This window comes from Pipistrellus hanaki (assembly GCF_964339955.1).
Source record: "Pipistrellus hanaki genome assembly, chromosome: 6".
Lineage (NCBI taxonomy): Eukaryota > Metazoa > Chordata > Mammalia > Chiroptera > Vespertilionidae > Pipistrellus > Pipistrellus hanaki.
In genome coordinates this window covers 3,762,969-3,787,430 of record NC_140508.1, presented here as the reverse complement: position 1 = coordinate 3,787,430, position 24,462 = coordinate 3,762,969, and the positions used below count along the sequence as shown (strand labels likewise).

Below are 24,462 nucleotides of genomic sequence, written 5' to 3'. Positions count from 1 at the left end.
GATCACTTTGAGTCTCTAACACATTTTCCCTGACGTTTTCCCAAAGGCCCAGGAGGAACCTGGGGGCCCAACCTTTCCAGATTCCTTGTCTTGTTTTAGAAGGGCATCCACGATTTTTCTTTAAGGCGCCTTAATGATTGTGATCCACCCCACAACACCACTGCATTTGTTTTGACATTGAAAGTATGGAGTTGGTGTTTCAGTGAGAGCGGCCAGCATGCACTGGCTAGGCAGAACCACTTAGCACTCGGGTTTGAGGCTCGGTCCATGACCTCCTGCTAAAGGGTCTCCTCACCTGCATGTGGGTGTAAACAGGACCCAACACCCTGCCAGCAAAGGACATGGAGAGCTGGCACAGGGTGAGGACACCTGCACTTGCTGTTACTATCACCCTCCAGGAGGTAGCAGCACTTCAACCCCCTGATATGACATACTCCCTGAACATGGTGGGGACCTGGGCTGGGTTAGACTCTAGATTGAGCAATGAGAGTTGAGAGATAAATGCTGGGCAGGCAGAGCACACCTGAGCCACAGCACTGTAGTCTCCTCTGTACCACATAAATAAATGTGACATCTCACTCATCTTTCTCACCACTAAAACCTGGGCTGTTGCTCTACTGTTTATACCTACATAGACCCTCATAACACATGGTTAGAAGAAGTCACTGATTAAAAAGTAATCAGAATTATAATGAAATTGAGGAAAACAATGAACTCCCTGTGTGGAGGGTCTGCTACCTGTGTACCAAGCTCATTGTCAAGTGTCTCAGTCTCTGCCTCTCTCCTCCTAGTGCAGAGGGGAGCTGGCAAAAACTGATTACTGAGGCTCAGGAAGTCATATAATCTACCCAACACCCTTGGAGTGGCATGAAGTACTCGAAGTAATAAAATGCAAGGGCCTAAATCCAAGACTACTGTATCCATTGAGGCTATCATTAAAAATTTAAGGTAAAATAAAAACCTTTCCAGGAAAAAAACAAAAAAGATTAAAGGAGTACATTACCACCAAATCAGCAATGCAAGAAATGTTAAAGGGACTGCTCTAAAAAGCAAAGGAGAGGAGAGAGAGAGAAGAGAGAGAGAGAGAGAGAGAGAGAGAGAGAGAGAGAGAGAGAGAGAGAGAATCATAGGCATAAGGAAAATTAAAATGGCAATAAATAAATAGTGCCCTAGGCTGTTTGGCTCAGTGAATAGAGCATCAGCCTGAGGACTGAAGGGTCCCAGGTTCGATTCCTGGTCAAGGGTATATGCCCAAGTTGTGGGATTGATTCCCAGTAGGGGACGTGAAGGAGGCAGCCGATCCATGATTCTCTCTCATCACTGATGTTTCTATCTCTCCCTCCCTCTCCTTTCCTCTCTGAAAGCAATAAAAATAAATGAAAAAGAAATAAATATCTATAAAAAATAAACTTAAATGTAAATTAATTAAATGCTCCAGTCAAAAGACATAGGGTGACTGAATGGATAAGAAAACATTACCCATATATATGCTGTCTACAAGAGACCCACCTCAGAACAAAAGTCACACACAGACTGAGAGCGAAGGGATGGAAAAATATATCCCATGCAAATGGAAAGCGGGGAAAAGCTAGAATAATAATACTCATATTGGACAAAATAAGACTTTTGAAAACAAAGGCCACAATAAGAGACAAAGAAGGCCACTTTATAATACTAAAGAGAATAATTGAATAAGACAATATATCCCTTGTAAACATATCTGCACCCAATATAGGAGCACCTAAGTACATTATAAAACTCTTGATGGACTTGAGGGAGAGAATGACAGCAATACAATCATAGTGGGGGACTTTAACACCCCACTGACTTCACTGGATCTTCCCGACAAAAAATTAAGAAGGGACAGAGGCCTTAAATGATACACTAGAACAGATGGTTATATATATAGAACATTTCACCCTAAAGCAACAGAATATGCATTCTTCTCAAGTGCACATGGAACATTCTCAAAGATATAGCACATGTTAGGGCACAACACATATCTCTATAGGTTCAAGAAGATTAATATATTACCAAGCTTCTCAGATATCAATGGCATGAAGTTAGAAATAAACTATAATAATAATTAAAAAAAAAACCACTCAAATACATGGAGGCTACATATCAGGTTATTAAACAATGAATGGGTTACCAATGAGATCAAGCAAGAAATTAAAAATTTCCTGAAAACAAATGAAAATGAACACACAACCATCTAAAGCCTATGAGACATGGCAAAAGCAGTCCTAAGAGGGAAGTTCATAGTACTGAAGGCCTACCTCAAGAAACAAGAAAAATGGAGGCAGTCATCTTGCTCTTGCCGCATGCTGGTGGTGGAGGACTCTACCTGCTTCAGATTTACCAACAGCATGAATCAAGAGAAGTTAGCCAAACTTCAGGCTCAGGTCCAGATAGGGGGCAAGGGTACAGCTCGCAGAAAGAAGAAGGTGGTACATAGAACAGCTACAGCTGATGACAGAAAACTTCAGAGTTCTCTAAAAAAATTGGCTGTCAATAATATAGCTGGTATTGAAGAGGTAAATATGATTAAAGATGATGGAACAGTTATTCATTTCAACAACCCTAAAGTCCAAGCTTCCCTTTCTGCTAACACCTTTGCAATTACCGGTCATGCAGAAGCCAAACCAATCACAGAAATGCTTCCTGGAATTTTAAGTCAGCTTGGTGCTGACAGCTTAACAAGCCTTAGGAAGTTAGCTGAACAGTTCCCTCGGCAAGTGTTGGATAGCAAAGCACCAAAACTAGAAGACATTGATGAAGAAGATGATGATGTTCCAGATCTTGTAGAAAATTTTGATGAGGCATCAAAGAATGAAGCTAACTAAAATCTTTTCTGGTTTTTGGAAGTTGGCATGGACTAGATTTAACAAATCAACTATGTGGTTCCATAGTTTTACAGACACGGAGAACATCAACTGTTACTAGTTCAGTAATATAAATATTTTGTATATTAATAATGCTGTTTGTTCAGCATTTTTGGTCATTTGATTTTGCATTTTGCACTTCCTCCCAGGACCTATTCTTTTGGTCAAAATCCAAAGTATTGATGCAGTTTGAGGGTGTATTGATTTTTAATTCTTGTTTTTTTGTTTGTTTGTTTGGGTATTTTTGGTGTGTCTGTATTTTTTTTTTGTATGTGTGTGGGTATGTGTGTACATAATGGAGAGCAAATTGGAAAACAGTTCTATTTATCCTCCTCTTTTCCCAGTAGAAATAAAACAAATCTTTACATTTAAAAAAAGAAAAAAGAAATAAGAAAAATGACTAATAAACTAATCCTAAAACTAAATGAACTAGAAAGAGAACAGCAAGAAAAAGCTCAGAGGAAGTAGCAGGAAGGAAATAATAAAAATTAGAGCAAAAGTAAGTGGCATAGAAATTTAAAGAAAAAATAAAACAGTACAAGAGATCAATAAATCCAAGAGCTTGTTCTTTGAAAAGACAAACAAGACTGATGAACCCCTAGCCAGACTCATCAAGAAACAAAGAGAGAGGACCCAAATAAATAAAATCAGAAATATGAAGGAGGTGATATAACAGACACCACAGAAATACAAAGGATTGTAAGCAAACTCTATGAACAACTATATGCCAACAAGCTGGACAAACTGGGTAAAAATGGACAAATTCCTAGAAACTTACAATCTTCCAAAACTCAATCAGGAAAAATCAGAAAACCTGAGTAGGCCAATAACAACTGATGAAATAGAAGAAGTAATTTTAAAACGTCCAGTGAAAAAAACGTCCTGGACTGGATGGATTTATAGGTAAATTTTACCAAGCATTAAAAGAACAACTAACTCATATCTTCCTCAAACTGTTAAACAAAATTCAAGAGGAAGGAACACTTGCAAGCTTTCTTTTTAAGAAGCCAGCATTTTCCTAATTCCAAAATCAGATAAAGACTCTACAAAGAAAGAAAATTATAGACCAAAATCCATGATGAACACACATGCTAAAATCCTCAACAAAATATTAGCAAACTGTATCCAGCAATATATTAAAAAGATCACACACCATGATCAGGTGGAATTTATACCAGAAATACAAGGCTGGTACATTATATACAAATCAATAAATGTGATACATCACATAAATAAACTGAAAGGTAAAAACATATGATTATATCAAGAGATGTAGAAAAAGCATTCAACAAAATCCAGCATCTTTTTCTGATAAAAACTCAGTAAAGTGGTAATAGAGGGATCATACCTCAACATAATAATAGCAATATATTACAAACTTACAATCAGCATAATACTAAATGGGCAAAAACTAAAAAGTGATTCCCTTAAAAATAGGAACAAGACAAGGATGACCGCTTTCACCATTCTTATTCAACACTAGGGGCCTAGTGCACAAATTTGTGCACCTTGAAAGGAACTTTGGGCCATGAGACTGTGGTAGGCACAGGGGCGGGTCTCGGCCCATCCTTTGCACCCCTGCCAGGCCCCTCCTGCCATGGCCGTAGGTCCCTTGTCTGCTGACAGTCCCTGTTCCTGCAGCCACTGCTCCCACACACTGACGGCACTGGCCCAACTGACACCTGCTGATGGTGTGGAGCGATTGGGGCCTGTGCCAGCAGTAGGTGCTGGCAGCCACAGCTCACACCCGCTGACAGTGCAGAGCCATTGGGACTAGTGCCAAGCACAGGCAGCAGGTGTGAGCAGTGACTTCAGTACTGGCTGTGGGTGCAAGCAGGGCCGGCGTCATCAGTGGGTGTGAGCGACGGCTGCTGTCCCAATTGTAAGTGGAGAAGCCCTGAGGGGCAATTGGGGCCAGCAGTCACCAATCGCACCCACTGATAGTGCCAAGCAATCAGGGCCGGTGCTGGACACTGGTAGCAGATGCAAGCAGCAGTTCCAGCACCAGCAGCAGGTGTGAGCACCTGGCGGAACCACAGTGCACGGGAGCAAAGAATTTTCAGTAACTACCAGAGGCTCACCCCAATGACAGCTACTGGTACCCTGCCTTGGTCTGGCACCCCTGCTCACCTGCTCCACCATCCCACCTCGGGCAATGCCCATCATGTCCCACACATGCCCCCTGGTGTTCAGGCCTCAGAGAAGATCCTCTTTTCTTGGTAAGATGGCGCAGCCTTCCCTTTGAGCCCATAGCTCCGGGAGAGTTCTCCGCCGCCGCAATGCTGGCTGCTTGGTCAGGAAATCCTGTCCAGAGGGATTTCCACACATGCCCCCTGGTAGTGACCAGTTGTTCAGTTGTTTGGTTGTTCCAGTTATTCCTCTGTTCAATCTATTTGCATATTAGCCTTTTATTATATAGGATAGTACTGGAAATCCTAGATATAGCAATCAGGCAAGAAAAAGAGATAAAAGGCATCCAACTTGCAAAGAAGGAAGTAAAACTTTCATTATTTCCAGATGACATGATATTGTACATAGAATACTGAAAAGATTCCACCAGGAAGCTACTAGACTTAATAAATGAATTTGGAAAGGTAGCAGGATACCAAATCAACAATCACAATTTGAGACAGACTTGTTCTGAGCCTGGTCCAAGAACAGATAGAAGCAGCGTCTGAGAGTCACTCAGGGAGTATTGATTGGCAAGCAAAGGGGTAGCAGAACTCTAAGGGAAGGTTAGGGTCCGCTGGACAGGATTTCCTGACCAAGCAGCCAGCATTGCGGCGGCGGAGAACTCTCCCGGAGCTATGGGCTCAAAGAGAAGGCTGCGCCATCTTACCAAGAAAAGAGGATCTTCTCTGAGGCCTGAAAAACACACAGCAGAGGAGATCATCGAACAGCTGTGATGCCCCAATCGGCGCAAACACGTGGATTCAAGAGAGTTCTTCAATCACCCACGGAAAGTGCCTTTTGTGTTGTATCTGGTAGTGTTGTATTTTGTGCCTATAAATCAATGCAGGAGAAGGAATACCACATAACCAGACATCCTGAAAAGAGAGACCATGAAGAGACAAAGAAATAGCCCGCACATGAAAGAAAAGCAGGCATCACCAGAAAAGGAAGTAAATGAGTTAGAGGCAAGAAACCTACCAGAGCAAAAATTAAGAGTAATAATCATAGGATGGCTAAAAAGAATGGAAGAGAAATTTGACGATATGAATAAAAAACAAGAGAAAATGAATAAGAAACAAGAGGAAATGAAGAAGAACCAGGAGGAATTGAAGAAGAACCAAAAGGAAATGAAGATGAACCAAGAAGAAATGAAAAATGACATCTCTGCTATGAAGAACTCAATAGAAAGCATCAAGAGTAGACTAGAAGAAGCAGAGGACTGCATCAGTGAGCTAGAAGACAAGATGGAAAAAAATACCCAATTAGAGCAGCTTCTGGGGGAAAAAAAATTAAAAAGCAGGAGGAGAGCCTAAGGGAACTTTGGGATAATACAAAACAAAACAATATTAGAATAATAGGGGTTCCAGAAGGAAAAAAAACTGAGGAAGACATGGAAAACGTATTTCAAGAAATAATGACAGAAAACTTTCCTGAGATAGAGAAGAAAAAACCCACACAAATCCAAGATGCTTGCAGAGTCCCAAGCAAAATGAATTCCAGATGACTGATGCCAAGGCACATTATAATTAAACTGGCAAACACAAGACAAAATAAGAATCTTAAAAGCAGCCAGAGAGAGACAGAAAGTTATATATAAAGGAACCCCTATCAGACTAGCAACTGATTTCTCCACAGAAACTCATCAGGCCAGAAGGGAATGGGATGAAATATACAAAGTCATGCAAAGGAAGGGTCTGAATCCAAGAATACTGTAACCAGCAAGGCTACCAATCAAAATTGAAGGTGGAATCAGGAGTTTCACAGACAAAAACAGACTAAGGGAATTTATCATAACCAAACCAGCAATGCAAGAAATGCTAAAGGGTCTACTATAAAAATAAAGAAATAGGAAGCGAAGAAGGAACACAGGGGTATAGAATAAAAATGGTGTCAAATAAGTACCTATAAATAATAACTTTAAATGTAAATGGATTAAATGCTCCAATCAAAAAACATAGGGTAACAGATTGGATAAGAAAACAAGACCCATATATCTGTTGTCTACAAGAAACCCACTTCAGAAAAAAAAAGATGCACACAGATTGAGGGTGAAGGGATGGAAAAAGGTTTTCTAGGAGAATGGAAATGAACAAAAAGCTGGGGTAGCATTACTTATACCTGACAAATTAGATCTCAGAGTGAAGGACATAACAAGAGAAAATGAAGGCCACTTCATAATACTAAAGGGAGCAATCCAACAAGAAGAAATAACCCTGGTAAATATATATGCACCCAATACGGGAGCACCCAAATACATTAAAAAAAAAAAAAAAAACTGCTGGAGGACATTAAGGGAGAGATTAATGGCAACAGAATCATAGTAGGAGATTTCAATACCCCATTGTCACCTTTAGACAAATCATCTAAACAAAAAATCAGCAAAGGAATATCAATCCTAAATGACTCACTAGACCAGATGGAATTAATCGACATCTTCAGAACATTCCACCCCAAAGCCACAGAATATACATTCTTCTCAAGTGCACATGGGTCATTTTCAAACATAGATCACATGTTGGGACATAGGCAGAGTCTCTTCAAATTCAAGAAGATAGAAATCATATCAAGCATCTCCTCAGATCATAGTGGCATAAAACTTGAAATTAACTACAATAAAAATAATCCAAAGAAATCAAACACATGGAGACTAAACAGCATGCTATTAAACAAGGACTGGGTTACCAGAGAAATCAAGGAAGAAATTAAAAACATCCTGGAAACAAATGACAATGAAAACACAACAATCCAAAATCTATGGGACACAGCAAAAGCAGTTTCGAGAGGGAAGTTCATATCCCTACAAGCCTATTGCAAAAAACAAGAAAAAATGGTAACAAATTCTCTAACTCTACAACTCAAAGAGTTAGAAAAAGAGCAACAAGAAAAGCCCAGTGTAAGTAGAGGGAAGGAAATAATAAAAATCAGAGCAGAGATAAACGACATAGAGACCAAAGAAACAATACATAAGATCAACAAAACCAAGAGCTGGTTCTTTGAAAAGATAAACAAGATTGATGAACCAGGATAACCAAGAAACAATGAGAGAGGACTCAAATAAACAAAATCAGAAACGAAAGAGGTGAAATAACAACATACTCTGCCAAAATACAAAGGATAGTTACAAAATACTATGAACAACTCTATTCCAACAAACTGAGAAACCTGGAGGAAATGGACATATTCCTAGAAAAATACAACCTTCCAAAACTCAATCAGGAAGAATCTAAAAATCTCAATAGACTACTGACTTGGGAAGAAATTGAAACAATCATCAAAAAGCTTCCAGCAAACAAAAGCCCAGGAGAGTTTTACCAAACATTCAAGGAAGAACTAAAACCTATCCTCCTCAGACTATTCCAAAAAATTCAAGAGGAAGGAACCCTTCCAAACTAGTTCTATGAAGTCAGCATCACCCTAATACCAAAACCAGATAAAGACAACCCAATAAAAGAGAATTACAGGCCAGTATCCCTCATGAACATAGATGCCAAAATCCTCAACAAAATTCTAGCAAATCGGCTCCAGCAGAACATCACAAAGATCATACACCATGACCAAGTAGGATTTATTCCAGGAATGCAAGGATGGTATAATATCCACAAATCAATAAACGTGATACATCACATAAACAAACTGAAAGATAAAAATCATATAGTCATATCAATTGATGCAGAAAAAGCATTTGATAAAATCCAACACCCTTCCCTGATAAAAACTCTCAACATGGTGGGAGTTCAAGGATCATACCTCAACATAATAAAAGCTATACATGATAAACCCACAGCCAACATCATACTCAATGGGCAAAAACTAAAACCATTCCTTCTAAGATCAGGAACAAGACAGGGATGCCCACTCTCAGCACACCTGTTTGACATAGTACTGGAAGTACTAGCCATTGCAATTAGACAAGAAGAGGAAATAAAAGGCATCCAAATTGGAAAAGAAGAAGTAAATTTACCCTTATTTGCAGATGACATGATATTGTACATAAAAAACTCAAAAGACTCCACTAAAAAACTAATTGACTTAATAAGTGAATTTGGCAATGTAGCAGGATACAAAATTAATGCCAAGAAATCTATGGCATTTCTTTACACCAACAGTGAACTTACAGAAACAGAAACTAAAAAAGCAATTCCATTTACCATTGCACAAAAAAAAAATTAAGATACCTAGGAATAAACTTAACTAAGGAAGCAAAGGACCTATATGTGGAAAACTACACAACACTGAAAAAAGAGATAGAGGAAGATGTAAAGAGATGGAAGAACATACCATGTTCATGGATTGGTAGAATCAACATCATCAAAATGTCCATACTTCCCAAAGCAATTTATAGGTTCAATGCACTCTCCATTAAAATACCAACGTCATATTTCACTGACCTAGAAAGAACTCTCCAAAAGTTCAATTGGAACAATAAAAGACCCCGAATAGCCACAGCAATCTTGAGAAAGAAGAGTAAAGTAGTAGGGATCTCAATACCAGATTTCAAGCTGTATTACAAAGCCACTGTTCTCAAAACCTTCTGGTACTGGCACAAGAACAGACATATAGATCAATGGAATAGAATTGAGAACCCAGATATCAATCCAAATCACTATGCTCAATTAATATTTGCCAAAGGAGGCACGAATATACAATGGAGTCAAGACAGTCTCTTCAATAAATGGTGTTGATAAAATTGGACAGATACATGCAAAATAATAAAACTAGATCACCAACTTACACCATACACAAAAATAAACTCAAAATGGATACAGGACTTAAACATCAGACCGGAAACCATAAAAATACTAGAGGCATCCACAGGCAGCAAAATCTCAGACGTGTGCCAAAAGAACTTCTTCACTGATACTGCCCCTAGGGCAATGGAAGCTAAAGAGAGAATAAATAAATGGGACCACATCAAAATAAAAAGCTTTTTTATAGCAAAAGAAACCATCAGCATAACAACAAGAAAGCCCACTGTGTGGCAGAACATATTTACAAATGTTACCACTGATAAAGGTTTAATCTCCAACATCTATAGACAGCTTATACAACTAAATAAAAGGAAGATGAATGACCAAATTAAAAAATGGGCAATAGACCTAAATAGAATATTTTTAAAAGAAGACAGAAGGAAGGCCAAGAGGCACATGAAAACATGCTCAAAGTCACTAATTATCCGAGAGATGCAAATCAAAACAACAATGCAGTACCATCTCACACCTGTCAGAATAGCCAACATCAACAAATCAACAAATGACAAGTGTTGACGAGGTTGAGGAGAAAAAGGAACCCTCGTGCACTGCTGGTGGGAAGGCAGACTGGTGCAACCACTGTGGAGAACAGTATGGAGTTTTCTCAAAAACTGAAAATGGAACTCCCATTTGACCCAGTAATCCCACTCCTAGGAATATGTCCCAAGAAACTAGAAACACCAATCAGAAAGGATATATGCACCCCTATGTTCATAGCAGCACAATCTACAATAGCTAGGATTTGGAAACAGCCTAGGTGCCCGTCAGCAGATGATTGGATCAAAAAACTATGATACATCTACACAATGGAATACTATGCTGCCATAAAAAAGAAGGAATTCTCATCATTTCCAGCAACCTGGATGGAATTGGAGAACATCATGCTGAGTGAAATAAGCCAGTCAATGAAAGAGAAACACCACATGACCTCACTCATTTATGGATAATAAAGAACATTATAAACTGAGGAACCAAAAGATAGATATAGAGACAGTAAAGCAACAAGCAGACTGTCAAATTATAGCGGGGAGGGGGAGGAAGATCTGGGGGAGATAAGAGATCAGCAGAAGGACTTGTATACATGCATATAAGTACAACCAATGGACACAAAAATCTGGGGGGGGGAGGGCAATGGTAAAATATGTACACAGATAATAATTTAATAAAAAAAATTTTTAAAAAGCTTCCCATGTAATTTCAAGTATTTTAGTTTTTAAATATTTATTTTAAGATGAGATAATAAATCCTTAAGTTATTCCAGGGACCATTGGAAAGACTCAGAGTCATCTCTCAGTTAAAATGTCTTAAAATTTAAACTTTGGATAGATTGTCAAATGCACTTAACCAAAAGGTTATATTATAAACTCTATAAATTTAGGAAAAACATTTATTTTATGGTAATAACTCTAAAAGACATTAATCAAACTTAAACTGGTTTTAATATTAAAATTTTTCTCCAGACCATGGAATTCTGCTTAACTTATATAAGTGCTTAATCTTTTTTTTTTTTTTTTTAATTGCCAAAACCGGTTTGGCTCAGTGGATAGAGTGTCGACCTGTGCACTAAAGGGTCCTGGGTTTGATTCCGGTCAAGGGCACATACCTTGGTTGGGGGCACATCCCCAGGGGGTGTGCAGGAGGCAGCTGATCGATGTTTCTAACTCTCTATCTCTCTCCCTTCCTCTCTGTAAAAAAAATCAATAAAATATATATTTTTTTAAAAATTAAGCTAATAAAAGATTATATCCTAGTAATTCCATACTAAGGACGAAAAATTACCACACTTAATACACAGACAAGCACATTTCTCATAAAGACCATGTTGGAAATATTCTTAGCCGATGTTGCTGGAATAAAATAGATACTTGAAAATGGATCCACAAGGCACTTTACTTCAGAATGATGCAATGCACAAGCAACAATATGGCAGAGAAGCACAAAAAATGGGATAGGATTACTGTTAGGGGAGGCTATTGGTGTTAAGGTTGGGGAAATGTGTAGTATAGTGTTAAAAAGACATAGAATTCACATTGATAGAGATGGGAAACATTTAAGGAAGTGTTTGAAACACTTAGAATTCAAGTTTATATAACTGGGAAATTTGTAAGGAAGTGTTGAAACACTGAGAATTCACACTTCAAAGGCTGTGAAATGTGTAGCATAGTATTAGGGTAAGGATTAGAATTAGCATTAGGAGTTAGAGTTAGGGTTAGGGCTAGGATTAGGGTTTAGGTTAGATTAGGTTTAGTGTTTGGGCTATGGCTAGGGCTAGAGTTAGGTTTAGGATTTAGGGATGGGTTGGATTTAGCATTAGATAAGGAGTTAGATTTATGGTTATGGTTATGGTGAAGGTGAAGGTGAGGGTTCGAGTTAGGGTTATGGCTAGAGTTAGGATTATAGTTATAGTTAGGGCTGGGGTTTAGAATAGGATTAGGTTTAGTGTTAGGGCTACAGCTAGTATTAGGGTTAGGGCTAGGGCTAGGGCTAGAGTTAGGATTTAGTTTTGGGTTAGGATTATGTTTAGGGTATGGTTAGTGCTGTGGTGAAGGCTGACACTAAGGTTAGGGTTAGGTTTTGAGTTAGGGATAAGGGGAGGGTTAGCGATAAGGCTGGGGTTAGGGTTAGGGTTAGGGTTAGGGTTAGGGTTAGGGTTAGGGTTAGGTTAGGGTGGGTGTTATATTTAGGGCTAGGTCCAGGGTTAGCGTTAGGTTTAGGGCTAGGGTTAGAGTTAAGGTTAGGTTTATGGTTGGGGCTAATGCTTGTTTTAGGGTTAGAGCATAGGCAAGGGCTAGGGTTAATGTTAGGGTTAAGGTTAGATTTAAGATTAGGTCCAAAGTTAGGGTTAGTGTTATAGCATTAGGGTTAGGGCTAGGGTTAGGATAAGGGCTAGGGCTTCATTAAGAGTTAATGTTAGTGTTAAGATTAAGGCTAGTTCTAGCATTAGGATTGATATTAGGGTTAGGGATAAGGCTAGGGTTAGGGGTGGGATTAGCATCTGGGTCCTTGGATGATGATTGGAATCACCTGGAGAGTTATGGTTAGGGTTAGGTTTAGGGCTACGGCTAGGATTAGGGTTTAGGTTAGGTTAGGGTTAGTATAGGGCTAAGGATAGGGCTAGGGTTAGATTTAGGATTTAGTGTTGGGTTAGGTTTAGTATTAGACCTGGAGTTATGGTTAAGTTATGGTTATGGTTATGGTTATGGTTATGGTTATGGTTATGGTTATGGTTATGGTTATGGTTATGGTTATGGTTGGGGGAGGGTTAGGATTAAGTTTATGGCTAGGGTTATGGTTATGGTTAGGGCTGGAGTTAAGGTTATGATTAGGGTTAGGATTGGGGCTAGGGTTAAGTTTAGGGATACAGCTAGTTTTAGGGTTAATATTAGACTTAGGGCTATGGCTATGGCTAGAGTTGGGGTTAGGTTTTAGGGTTGGTTTTGGATTATGTTTAGCTTTAGAGTTGTGAGGGCTGATACTAGGGTTAGGGTTAGGTTTAGAGCTAGGGCTAAGGGGAGGGTTAGGGTTAAGGTTAGGTTTAGGGCTATGATTAGGGTTAGGGTGGGTGTTATATTTAGGGCTAGGTTTAGAGTTTGGGTTAAGTTTAGGGTTAGAGTTATGATAAGGGCTAGGGTTAGTGTTAGTGTTATAATTAGGGCTATGGTTAGGGTTGGTTTAGGGTTAAAGTTAGAATTATAGTTAGGGATAGGGATAGGGCTATGGTTAGGTCTAGGGATGCATTTGCAGTCAGGGTTAGTGTTAAGAATAAGGCTAGGGCTAGGATTAGAAATAAGATTATTGTTGAGGTTAGGGCTATGGTTAGTTTAGGTATGGGATTATCTTCTGGGTCATTGGATGAACAGTGAAATCTCCTGGAGAGATAGAGTAAGAGTTAAGGTTAGGGCTAGTGTTGGTGTTAGCAATTGGATCCTTGCATAGACATTGGAAAAGTTAGCATTAGTGTAGGAATTAAGGCTAGAGCTAGGATTAGGTCTTATGGTTGTGTTAGATTGTGGATTAGACCTGGGTTTAGGATTAGGTTCATGTTTCAGATTAGGGTTAGGTTTAGGGTTTTGGCTAGGGTTAGAGTTAAGGTTAGGGATAGAGCTATGCTTAGGATTAGTTTTAAGGTTAGTGTTATATTTAGCACTAGATCTAGGGTTAGGGTGAGGATTAAAGTTAGGGTTAAGGTTGGATTTAGCATTACAGTTAGGGCTAGGTTGTTAAGGCTAGTGCTAAGATTAGGGTTATGATTAGGGTTATGTTTAGTGTGACGATTAGGGCTAGGGCTAGGATTGGGATTAAGATTTGGTTTATGGTTATGGTTATGGTAAGAGCTAGGGCTAGGGTAGGATTGAATTTAATGTCTTGGTCCATGTATGCAGATTGGAGTCACTTGGACAATTAGTGTTAAAGTTAGGTTTAGGATTAGGATTAGTGTTTGTGCTAGGCCTAGGACTAGGGTTAGGTTGAGTTTAGGGTTAATATTAGGGCTAAGGCTAGGGCTAGGGTTAGGGTTAGGGTTAGGTTTTAGGGTTGGATTAGGTTTAGTTAGAGTTAAAGTTAGGGTTTTAACTAGGTTTAGATTCAGGGTTAGGTTTAGGACTAGAGTTAGGTTAGGAATAGAAATAGGCTTTGTGTTGGGGTTAGGTTTAAGATGCCAACTAGGGGTAAGAATAGGTTTAGTGTTACTGTTGGTGTTAGGGCTAGTGCTAGGGCTAGGTTAAATGTTATGACTAGGGCTAGCATTAGTCGTAGGGTTAGGTGATGATAAGGGTTAGGATTAGGTTAGGGTTAGGGTTAGTGCTATAATTATGACTAGGATTCAGATTAGTGTTAGGGTTATGGCTAGAACTAGTGTTAAGGTTACAGTTTGGGCTAGGGTTAGGGTTAGATTTAGTGGTAAGGTATGGGTCCTTGGATGCACATTGGAATCACCTAGAGTTGGGGTAAGGGTTAGTGGTAGGGCTAGGGCTAAAGCTAGGTTTAGTGTTAAGTTTTAGGATTGAGTTAGGATTATGGTTAGAGTTAGGATAAGTGTTAGGATTAATGTTATAGTGTGGGCTGGGCTAGGTTTAGGATTAGATTTAGGGCTATGTTTAGGGTTTGGGTTATGGCCAGGGTTATTTTTAGGGGTAGGGTTAAGTTTAAGGCTAAGGATAGGTTAGAGTTATGACTATGGTTATGGCTAGGGCTAGGTTTAGAGATAGAATTAGCATTAAGAATAGGGCTAGGGCTATGATTAGGGTTAGGGTTTGCCAAGTTTCTTGTTCTGGCATTAAGAAGGGTACTGGAACCTGGAGAAAGGCTGTGTGTAATTTAATTAAAAGTCCAGAGATAAAAGATAGTTTTGAAAGGCATTGGGAGTCAGAGGAGCCTACCTAAAGAAGCTAAATTCTCATCATCTCAGGACTCCTTGCTTTTTATTAACACAAGTTGTCCTAAGGCAAGGTGGAGATATGCATTTCAAAGGGTAGGGTTTCCTACAGTGTCCATTATCAGATTGGGGAATAGCCTATGGCTGTTCAGGTGTTTGGCCAGTGGAAGGCAATAACTTGTAGATTAAGATGCCCTGAACTGTCTGGTAACAAATAATCATTTCATGCTAAGATTAGGTCAGGGTTAATGTTAGGGCTAGGGGTGGGGCTAGGATTAGAGTTAGGTTTTAGGCTTTAGGTTTATGGTTAGAGTTGGGATTAGGGTTAGAGTAAGAGTTCTGGTTAAGGCTAGGGTTAAGGTCACTGTCTGAGTCCTTGGATGCATATTGGCATCACCTGGAGAGTTAAGGTAAGGGTAGGGTTAGGGTTATGGTTAAGGTTAATTTACAATTAGTATTACAGCCAGGGCTAGGCTTAGGGTTCGGATTAGGGATAAATTAAGGCTAAATTTAGTGTTCGGTTTAATGTTAAGGTTGGGGCCAGGGATAGGTTTTAGTTTGGGCTGGATTTACAGTTAGGGCTAGGGTTACTGTTAGTGTTAGGGTTAGTGTCTGGGTCCTTGGGTGCACAGAGGAATCACCTGGAGAGTTAGTGTAAGGGTTAGGGCTAGGGTGTTGGAGATCTGGTATAAGCTGACAGAGTCCTTGCACCCAAAGGGACTGATAAGATTCAGTCCCCTGCCCACAGAGTGTCCCCTGACTTGTTTTGATGGCACTTTCCTATTGTCAGCAGAATGAGAGCGACTTTTTATAGCTTATCAGAAGTCTATAAATATTTACCAAGAATTTGGCTTCCTCTTTTATCTCCAAGATTGGGAGGAATGGAGAGTACATTCCTCTTAACTGACCTCCCATTCAGTGTTTGTGTATAAAAGGCAGTTAATAAAGCTGCTGCAGTCTGTCCATAGCTTATAGTCCTCCCAATCCCACTTTCCTGTCTTTCTTTTTCTCAATTCCCACCTCCCTACCTCATTCCAGTTCATTTGTCAGGCTGGCCCTGACACTAGGGCTAGCGTTAGGGCTCAGGTTAGGGTTAAGATCGGGGCTAGGGCTAGTGTTTTGGTTAGGGTTTGCATCAGGGACATTAGGTGCACTGTGGAATAACTTGAAGAGTTAGCATAGGGTAAGGGTTAGGGTTAGGGTTAGTGTTATTTTAGGGCTATGGCTAGTGTCATGGTTAGGTTTTAGGGTTGTTTTACATTTAGGGTATAGTGGGGGGTTTAGATTAGGGTGAGTGGTATGGTTAAGGCTAGGGCTAGGGTTAAGGTTAAGTTTAGGGCTCTGCCTAGGGTTTGGGTTAAGAATAGGGATAAGATTTAGGAGTAGGGATAGAATTAGGGTTATGCTTATGATTAGGTTTCTGGTTAGGTTTAGATCTAGGGCTAGGTTTATGTTGGGGCTAGGATTAGATTAGGGTTAGGGCAAGGGTTTGGGTTTGGGTTAGGGCTAGCACTATTTTTAGGGTTAGGGTTAACATTAGGGCTGGAGCTAGCGTTAGGGTTATGGTTTGCATCAGGGTTCTTGGACGCACTGTGGAATCACCTCAAGAATTAGGGTAAAGATTATGGTTAAGGCTAGGTTTATGGTTAGAGTTATTTTATGGTTATTTTTAAGACTAGGACTAGTGTCATAGTTAGGCTTTAGGGATGTTTTAGGTTTAGGGATAGAACTGGGGTTTGGATTAGGGTTAGTGGTATGGTAGGGTTAAATTAGGGCTCTGCCTAGGGTTAGGGTTAGGGTTAAGATTAGGGCTGAGGCTATAGTTAGGGTTAAAGATAGGTTTAGGCATAGGGCTAGGGTTAGGGTTAGGATTAGTTATATGGGTTATGTTTAGGACTAGGGTTAGATTTATGTTAGGGCTAGGACTAGTGTTAGGATTAGGGTTAGGGTTAGGGTTAGGTAAGGCTATGGTCTGCGTCCCTGAATGCACATTGAATTCACTTGGAGAGTTAGGGTAAGGTTTAGGGTTAGGGTTAGGTTTAGGCCTAGCGTTAGGATTAGTATAGAACAAGGGTTAGGTTTAGTGTTAGGGTTAAGATTAGAGCTATAGCTTGTGTTATAGTTAGGGTTTGGGTTATGGTTATGTTTAGGGAAAAGTCTATGGTTAAGGTTTGGGCTAGTTTTAGGGATATAGCTTGTGTTAGATTTAGGTCTAAGGTTACGGTTAGGTTTAATGTCAGTGTTAGTGGTATGTTTAGGTCTAGGGCTAGGGTTACAGTAAAGGTTTGGATTAGAGTACGGGTTATGTTTAGACTAGAGGCCAGGTGCATGAAAACTCATGCACTCAGGATGGGGGGGTTCTCAGCCCAGCCTGTGCCCTCTCATAGTCTGGAAACCCTAAAGGAATGCCAACTGATGGGGAGAAGTGTGCCTTAGCAGCAGTCTGGCTTCCTTCAGGAGGTGACTGGGTGGGCTGATCAGGAGATGGTGCCAGCTGGTTAACAGCTGGCCCTGCCCCCTGCCACCACGGCCATCATGGCCAGTGGCCTCTTTCTGCAGGAGACAACTAGGCAGGTCAATCAGGGGATGGCCAGACAGCCCTGCCCCTACCCCCCCCCCCCATTGCCCCTTTGCCACCACTGGTCACTGCGACTCCCTGATCATTATCCCCTCCCTTTGCCCACAGGCATGCACCTTGGCTGGCCTGACACCACCTCAGGCCATGCCCCATGCTGGCCAGTCATTCTGCTGTGTGGTCCATTTGCATATTACACTTGTATTACATAGGACTAGAGGCCAAGTGCATGAAATTTGTGCATGGGGGAGGGGAATGTCCCTCATCCAAGCCTGTACCCTATCCAACCTGGGACCCTTTGAGGGATGCCCGACCACCTGTTTAGGTCTGATCTGAGGGTTATTATGCTAACTCTCCAGTGGGATCGGGCCTAAACAGGTGGTCAGCACATCCCTCTCTCAATCCAGTACTGCTGGCTTCCAACTGCCCTCCCCTGCAGGCCTGGTCCTCCAACTGCCTTCCTCTGCTGGCCTGGTCACCCCTAACTTCCCAGTACTGCCCTCCCCTGGAGGACATTTTGTGAAAGCCATCTTGTGTGGCCATTTTGTGTCCCTATGGGGGCAGCCATCTTTGACCACATGGGGGCAGACATCTTGTGTCTTCATGTGATGGCCAATTTGCATATTACTCTTTTATTAGATAGAAATAGAGGCCTGGTGCACAAAGGTTGTGCCAGGGGGTGTGTGTCCCTCAGCCCAGCCTAAACCCTCTCCAACCTGGGACCCCTCAAGGGATGTTCAACTTCCCGTTCAGGCCTGATCGTACCTGGATCAGGCCTAAACAGGCAGTCGGACATCCCTCTCACAATCCAGGACTGCTGGCTCCCAACTGCTCGCCTTCCTGCCTTCCTGATTAACCCTAACCTCTTCTGCCTGCCAGCCTGATCACCCCCTAACCACTCCCCTGACAGCCTGATTGATACCTAACTGCTCCCCTGCCAGCCTGTTTGCCCCTAACTTCTTTCCCCTGCAGGCCTGGTCCCCCCCCAACCACTCTGCCCTGCAGGACTGAGTCTCTGCCAATTGCCCTTTTCTTTAGGCCTGATCTTCCCCAATTTCCCTCTTCTTACAGCCTGGTTACCCCTAACTGCCTCTCCTGCAGACTTGATCACCCCCAACTGCCCTCCCTTGCAGATCTGGTCCCTGCCAACTTCCCTCCCCTACTGGCCATCTTGTGGCAGCCATCTTGTGTTCACATGAGGACAGTCATCTTTGACCACATGGGGGCAACCATCTTATGTGTTTGAGTGAGAGTCAATTTGCATATTATTCTTTTATTAGATAAGGGTAGATAGGATAGAAGCCTGGTGCATGGATGGGGGACAGCTGGTTTGCCCTGAGGGTGTCCCAGATCAGGGTTGGTGAGGGGCCTGTGGTGATTTGAAGGCTAGCCATGCCCACCAGCAACCCAAGTGGAGGCCCTGGTATCTGAGATTTATTTATCTCCTATAATTGAAACTTTGTAGCCTAGAGCAGAGCCAAACCTCCTGCTCACTCCATGGCTGCCACCATTTTTTTGGGATTTATTTGTCTTCTATAATTGAAACTTTGTAGCCTTAGGCAGAGGCCAAGGCAGGCCAGGGAAGGTGGAAAGCTTGGCTTCCTCCATTGCCGGGGAAACCCAAGCCTCCTGTTCTCTCTGTGGCTGCAGCCATCTTGGTTGAATTAATTTGCATACTTTCTCCTGATTGGCTGGTGGGTGTGGCTTGTGGGTGTAGCAGAAGTATGGAAAATTTGCATATTACTCTTTTATTAGATAGGATTAGTGTTAGGGTTATGGTTAGGGTTAGGGCTAAGGCTTTGGTTAGGGTTAGGGTTAGGGTTAGGTTTAGGGTTAGGGTTAGGGACACAATGGAATCACCTAGAGACTTAGGGTAAGGGTGAGGGTTAGGGTTAGCTTTATTTATTTATTTTTGTATGCACATTCAAATTGCCTGGAGTGTTAGGCTTAGGGTTAGATTTAGTGCTCGATATAGTAGTAGGGTTAGAATTATGGTTAGATTTAGTTAGGGTTAGGGTTAGTGAATGGGTCATCGGATGCACAATGGAATCACTTAGAGATTTAGGGTAAAGGTTAAGGTTAGGGCTAGAGTTAGGGTTAGGGTTTGTGTCCTTGGATGCAAATTGAAATCACCTGGAGAGTTAGCAGTAGTGTTAGAGGTAGGCCAAGGGCTAAGATTAGGGCTAGGGTTAGGGCTATGATTAGGGCTAGGATATGGTTTAGGGTTACTGTTAAAGTTAAAGCTAAGTCTAGGTAGGGTTAAGATTAGGGTTAAGATTAGGGTTAGAGATAGGTTTAGAAGTAGGGCTAGCTTTAGGGTTAAGGTTAGGTTTTGGGTTATGTTTAGAGCTAGGGGTAGGTTTGGGCTAGGATTAGGGTTAGCGTTTGTGCTAGGGAAACAGTTAAGGTTAGGTTAAAATTAGGGGTATGGCTAAAGTTAAGATTAGGATTATGGTTAGGGCCAAGGCAAGGGTTAGGTTTTGCTGTATCCTCTGGGTTCTTGGATGCACATTGGAATCATATGGGAGTTAGGGAAGGATTAGGGGTAATGTTAGGGATAAGGTAAAGCTAGGGTTAAGGATAGGGATAGGTTTATGTATAGGTTAAGTTTAATGTTAGGGTTCATGTTAGGGCTAGGGTTAGTATTAAGGTTAGGATTAGTATTAGGGCTAGGGTTAGGGTTAGGTTTAGGGCTAGGGTTAGGGTTAGGTTTAGGGTTATGATGTAAGATTAGGGTTAAAATAAGGCTAGGGCTAGGGTTAGTGTTAGGTTTAGGACAAGTGCTATTGTTAGGATCAGGTTGAGACTTAGGTCTATAGTTTGTTTTAGGTTTTCGGTTAGGGTTAGTGTTAGGGTTAAGGTTATGGTTAGGTTTAGAATGAAAGCTATTGCTATGGTAATATATAGGCCTAGTTTATAATAAGGGTTGGGTTTAGGGTTATGTTTAGGTTTAGGGTTAGTGTTATGGTTTGGGCTGAGACTTTGGTTAGGGTTAGAGTTAGTGACTTGGTCTTCGAATGCACAGTGGAATCATCTAGAGAGTTAGGGTAATGGTTAGGGTTAGGATTACCATTTGAGTCCTTGGATGCACATTGGAATTATCTGGAAATTTAGCATATGCATTAGGGGTAGGCCAAGGGCTAAGATTAGGGTTAGGGTTACGGTTAGGGTTAAGTTTAGGACTAGGGTTAGGTTTGAGTTAGGGATAGGGTTGGGTTATGTTTATGGTTAGGGTTAGAGCTAGGGCTATGGTTTGGGTTAGTACTGGAGTTAAAATTAGGGCTAGGGCTAGGATTTGGTTTAGGGTTAGGGGTACAGTTAGGGCTAAGGCTAGATTTAGGGTTAGATTTATATTCTGGGGCCTTATATATACATTAGAATAACCTGTAGAATTAAGGTATGGTTAGGGCTATGGCTAGGGTTACTGTTTGGGTTAGGGTTAGGGTTAGCATTAGTTATTAGGATTATCTAAGGTTTAGGGTTAGAGCTGGGGTTAGGGTTAAGGTTAGTGTTATGGTCATTGCTAGGGTTAGGGCTGGGTTAAGATTAGATCTATGCCTAGGGTTAGGGTTAGGATTAGGATTAAGATTAAGGCTATGGCTAGGGTTAGGGATAAATTTAGAGGTAGTGTTGGGAATAGGACTAGGGTGAGGTTTAGAGCTAGTGTTAAATTTGGGTTAGGTTTTAGTTCTGGTTAGGGTTTAGGCTCATACTAGGTCTGGTTTAGGCTAAGAGTAGGGTTTCTGTTAGAACTAGGGTTAGGGTTAGTATTTGGGTCCTTGGTTGCCCAGTTAGGGTAAGGGTTAGGGTTAGGGTTAGGACTAGGTTTAGTGTTACGGTTAGTTTTTAGGGTTGTTTTAGGTTTAGGATTAGAGCTGAGGTTAGGATTAGGATTAATAGTATGGAAAGGGATAGGGTTATGAAGATTAGGGCTATGCCTAGGGTTAGTGTTAGGGTTATGGTTAAGATTAGGGCTAAGGCTAGGGTTAGGGTTAGGTTTTGGGTTAAGTTTAGGGCTAGGGTTAGGGTTAGGGTTAGGGTTAGAGCTAGGGAGATAGTTAAATTTAAGGTTAGGGTTAAAATTATGGCTAGGGCTAGGGTTAGGATTAGGGCTAGGGTTACTGCATGGTATACCCTCTGGTTCCTTCCATGCACATTGGAATCACATGGTGTTTAGGGTAAAGGTTAGGCCTAGGGCAAGGCTAGTGTTAGGGTTAGGGGTAGGGTTCGGTTTAGGTATAGATTCTAAATTAGGTTTAGTGTTAGGGTATATAGGATTAGGGTTAGAATTAGGATTAGGGCTAGGGTTGGATTTGGGTTAGGTTTAAGGTTAAGATTAGGTCCTGGGCTAGGGTTAGAGTTATGTTTCATTTTATTGTTAGGGCTATGGCTAGGGTTAGGTTAGTTTTAGGGCTAGGGTTAGGGTGTAAGATTAGGGTTAAAAGTAAGGCTAGGGTTAGGGTTAGGGTTAGGTTTAGGGCAAGTGCTATGGTTAGGGTCAGGGTTAGGTTTAGGGCTATAGCTTGTTTTGTGGTTAAGGTTAGTGTTAGGGGTAGGGCCAAGGTTATGGCTAGGGTTAAGGTGAGTTTTAGTGCCATGGTAAGGTATAGGGTTAGGGTTAAAGTAGGGGTTAGGATTATGTTTAGGGTTAGGATTATGATTAAGACTAGGGCTTTTGTTAGAGTTAGGGTCAACAGCTGTCTCTTTGGATGCACAGTGGAATCACCTGGAGGGTTAGGATTAGGGACAGGGTTAGGGTTACCATTTGGATCCTTCGCTGCACATTGGAAACACCTGGGGATTTAGGGTTTGGGTTAGAGGTAGGCCAAGGGCTAAGGTTAGGTCTAGGGCAGCGTTTTTCAACCGCTGTTCCTCGGCACACTAGTGTGCCGCGAGATGTTGCCTGGTGTGCCGTAGGTGCAGACAAGACAAGAATTTTATAATTTTTCACTATTTTGTTTACTTAATATTTCATAATAAAGTAATTATAAAATACTTTCTTTGTGTTTATTTGATTCCTATTCAAGAGAATTACTTTATATATAGTCAATATAGGCACAGAGTTAAATTTTTTAACATTTTCTAATGGTGGTGTGCCTCGTGATTTTTTTCATGAAACAAGTGTGCCTTTGCCCAAAAAAGGTTGAAAAACACTGGTCTAGGGTTAGAGTTAGGATTAGGATTAAAATTGGTGCTAGAGATAATGTTTGAATTAGGATTAGAGGCACTGTTAGGGCTAAGGCTAAGTTTAGAGTTATGTTTAGTGTCTGATTCTTTGTGTGTACGTTGGAATCACCTAAGGGGTTATGGTAAGTTTAGGGCTAGGGCTAGGGCTAGGGCTAGGGTTAAGGTTAGGACAGGGACTATGGTTAATTATAGAGCTATGGTTAGGGATAGTGTTAGGGATAGGTTTATGGTTAGTGTTAGGGCTAGAGTTACTGTTGGGATTAGGGTTAGGGTTAGGTTTAGGGTTAGCGTCTGGGTCCTTGGCTGCACATACAAGCACCTATAGAGTTAGTGTCAGGGTTAGTGTTAAGATTAGGATTAGGGGTAGGAGTTAGCCTTAGCTTTAGATTTAGGTTAGGTTAGAGTTAAAATTAGGGTTTAGGGCTCAGTTTAGAATTAATGTTAGGGGTAGGCTTAAGGCTAAGAATAGGGTTAGGATTAGGACTGGGTATAGGGTTAATTTTGAAGCTAAGGGTAGGAGTCGTGTTAGGGATAGGTTTAGGGAGTGGCCAATGCACTAAACAATGATTCCTGCACACAGCTCTGCAAGCAAGCCACCCTCACTTTCTGACCTGATGGCAAACACTCCAGCTTCTCCCTGTAGGAGTTTGGTTCCCCCGTGTCTCCCCAGAAACTGGATTTCAAAGAAATTGGGAGCTTGTCTCCCTTCAGGTTGAAAAAAGCAACACCTGCCACCAGCCCCATTCTACATGCCTCTGTACCTCATCTTTTCAGTGCTTGTGCACGTCTCAGTGCTCTTTTCTCTTTTCTTCTAGTTGTAGAATTTCCACTCAGCCAGCTTTCCTGTGGTTCTGGGTAATAGACATTTTGTCTTTTACTTGTAGTTTTGAAATTGTTGTGCAAGGCAGCAGTTTAGGTGTTTACCTATGCTGCCATCTTGGTTTCTCCCTCCAAATTTGTTTTCAGGGCTAGGTTTAGGGTTAGATTTAGGGTTCAAATTATGGGTAGGGCTACAGTTAGTGTTAGTTTATTACTAGGGTTATGGTTAGGTTTAGGGCTATGCTTAGGATTAGAGTTAATGTTAGGACTAGGGATATGTTTAAGGTGAGGGCCATGGTTAGTGTTAGGTTTAGGTTTAGGTCTAGAGCTAGTTTTAGGTTTAGGGTTAGGGTTACTGTTTTGGTTAGACTAGGGTTAGGGTTAGTGTTAGCATCTCAGTCCTTGGATGCACAGTGCAATCACCTGGAGATTTAGGGTAAGGGTGAGGCTTAAGGCTACAGTTAATGTCCTTGGTTGTACTTTGGAATTACTTGGAGTGTTAGGGCTATGGTTATGGCTAGTGCTGGAGATAGGGCTAGGGCTACATTAAATGTTAGGGTTAGTGTCAAGATTAGGGCTAGTTCTAGGATTAGTATTGAGATTAGTGTTAGGTTAAGGTTAGGGCTAAGGCTAGTGTTAGGGTTGGGATTAGCATCTGGGTTCTTGGATGCAAATTTGAATCACCTGGAGAGTTAAGGTCAG

At 41.2% G+C, this 24,462-nt stretch overlaps 1 protein-coding gene across 1 annotated transcript; it reads left to right on the top strand.

The window, feature by feature from the left end:
* Nucleotides 1–2,307: 2,307 nt before the first annotated feature.
* LOC311624850 (transcription factor BTF3 homolog 4-like) lies at nt 2,308–3,200 on the top strand. The gene has a single exon (XM_084888433.1). The coding sequence runs from the start codon at nt 2,325–2,327 to the stop codon at nt 2,844–2,846; it is 522 nt and encodes a 173-aa protein (XP_084744559.1). The 5' UTR covers nt 2,308–2,324; the 3' UTR covers nt 2,847–3,200.
* Nucleotides 3,201–24,462: the final 21,262 nt, after the last annotated feature.

What these genes read in the sequence shown, in the direction of transcription:
- LOC311624850 (XM_084888433.1), top strand. Translation starts at nt 2,325, where the DNA reads ATGCTGGTGGTGGAGGACTCTACCTGCTTCAGATTTACCAACAGCATG.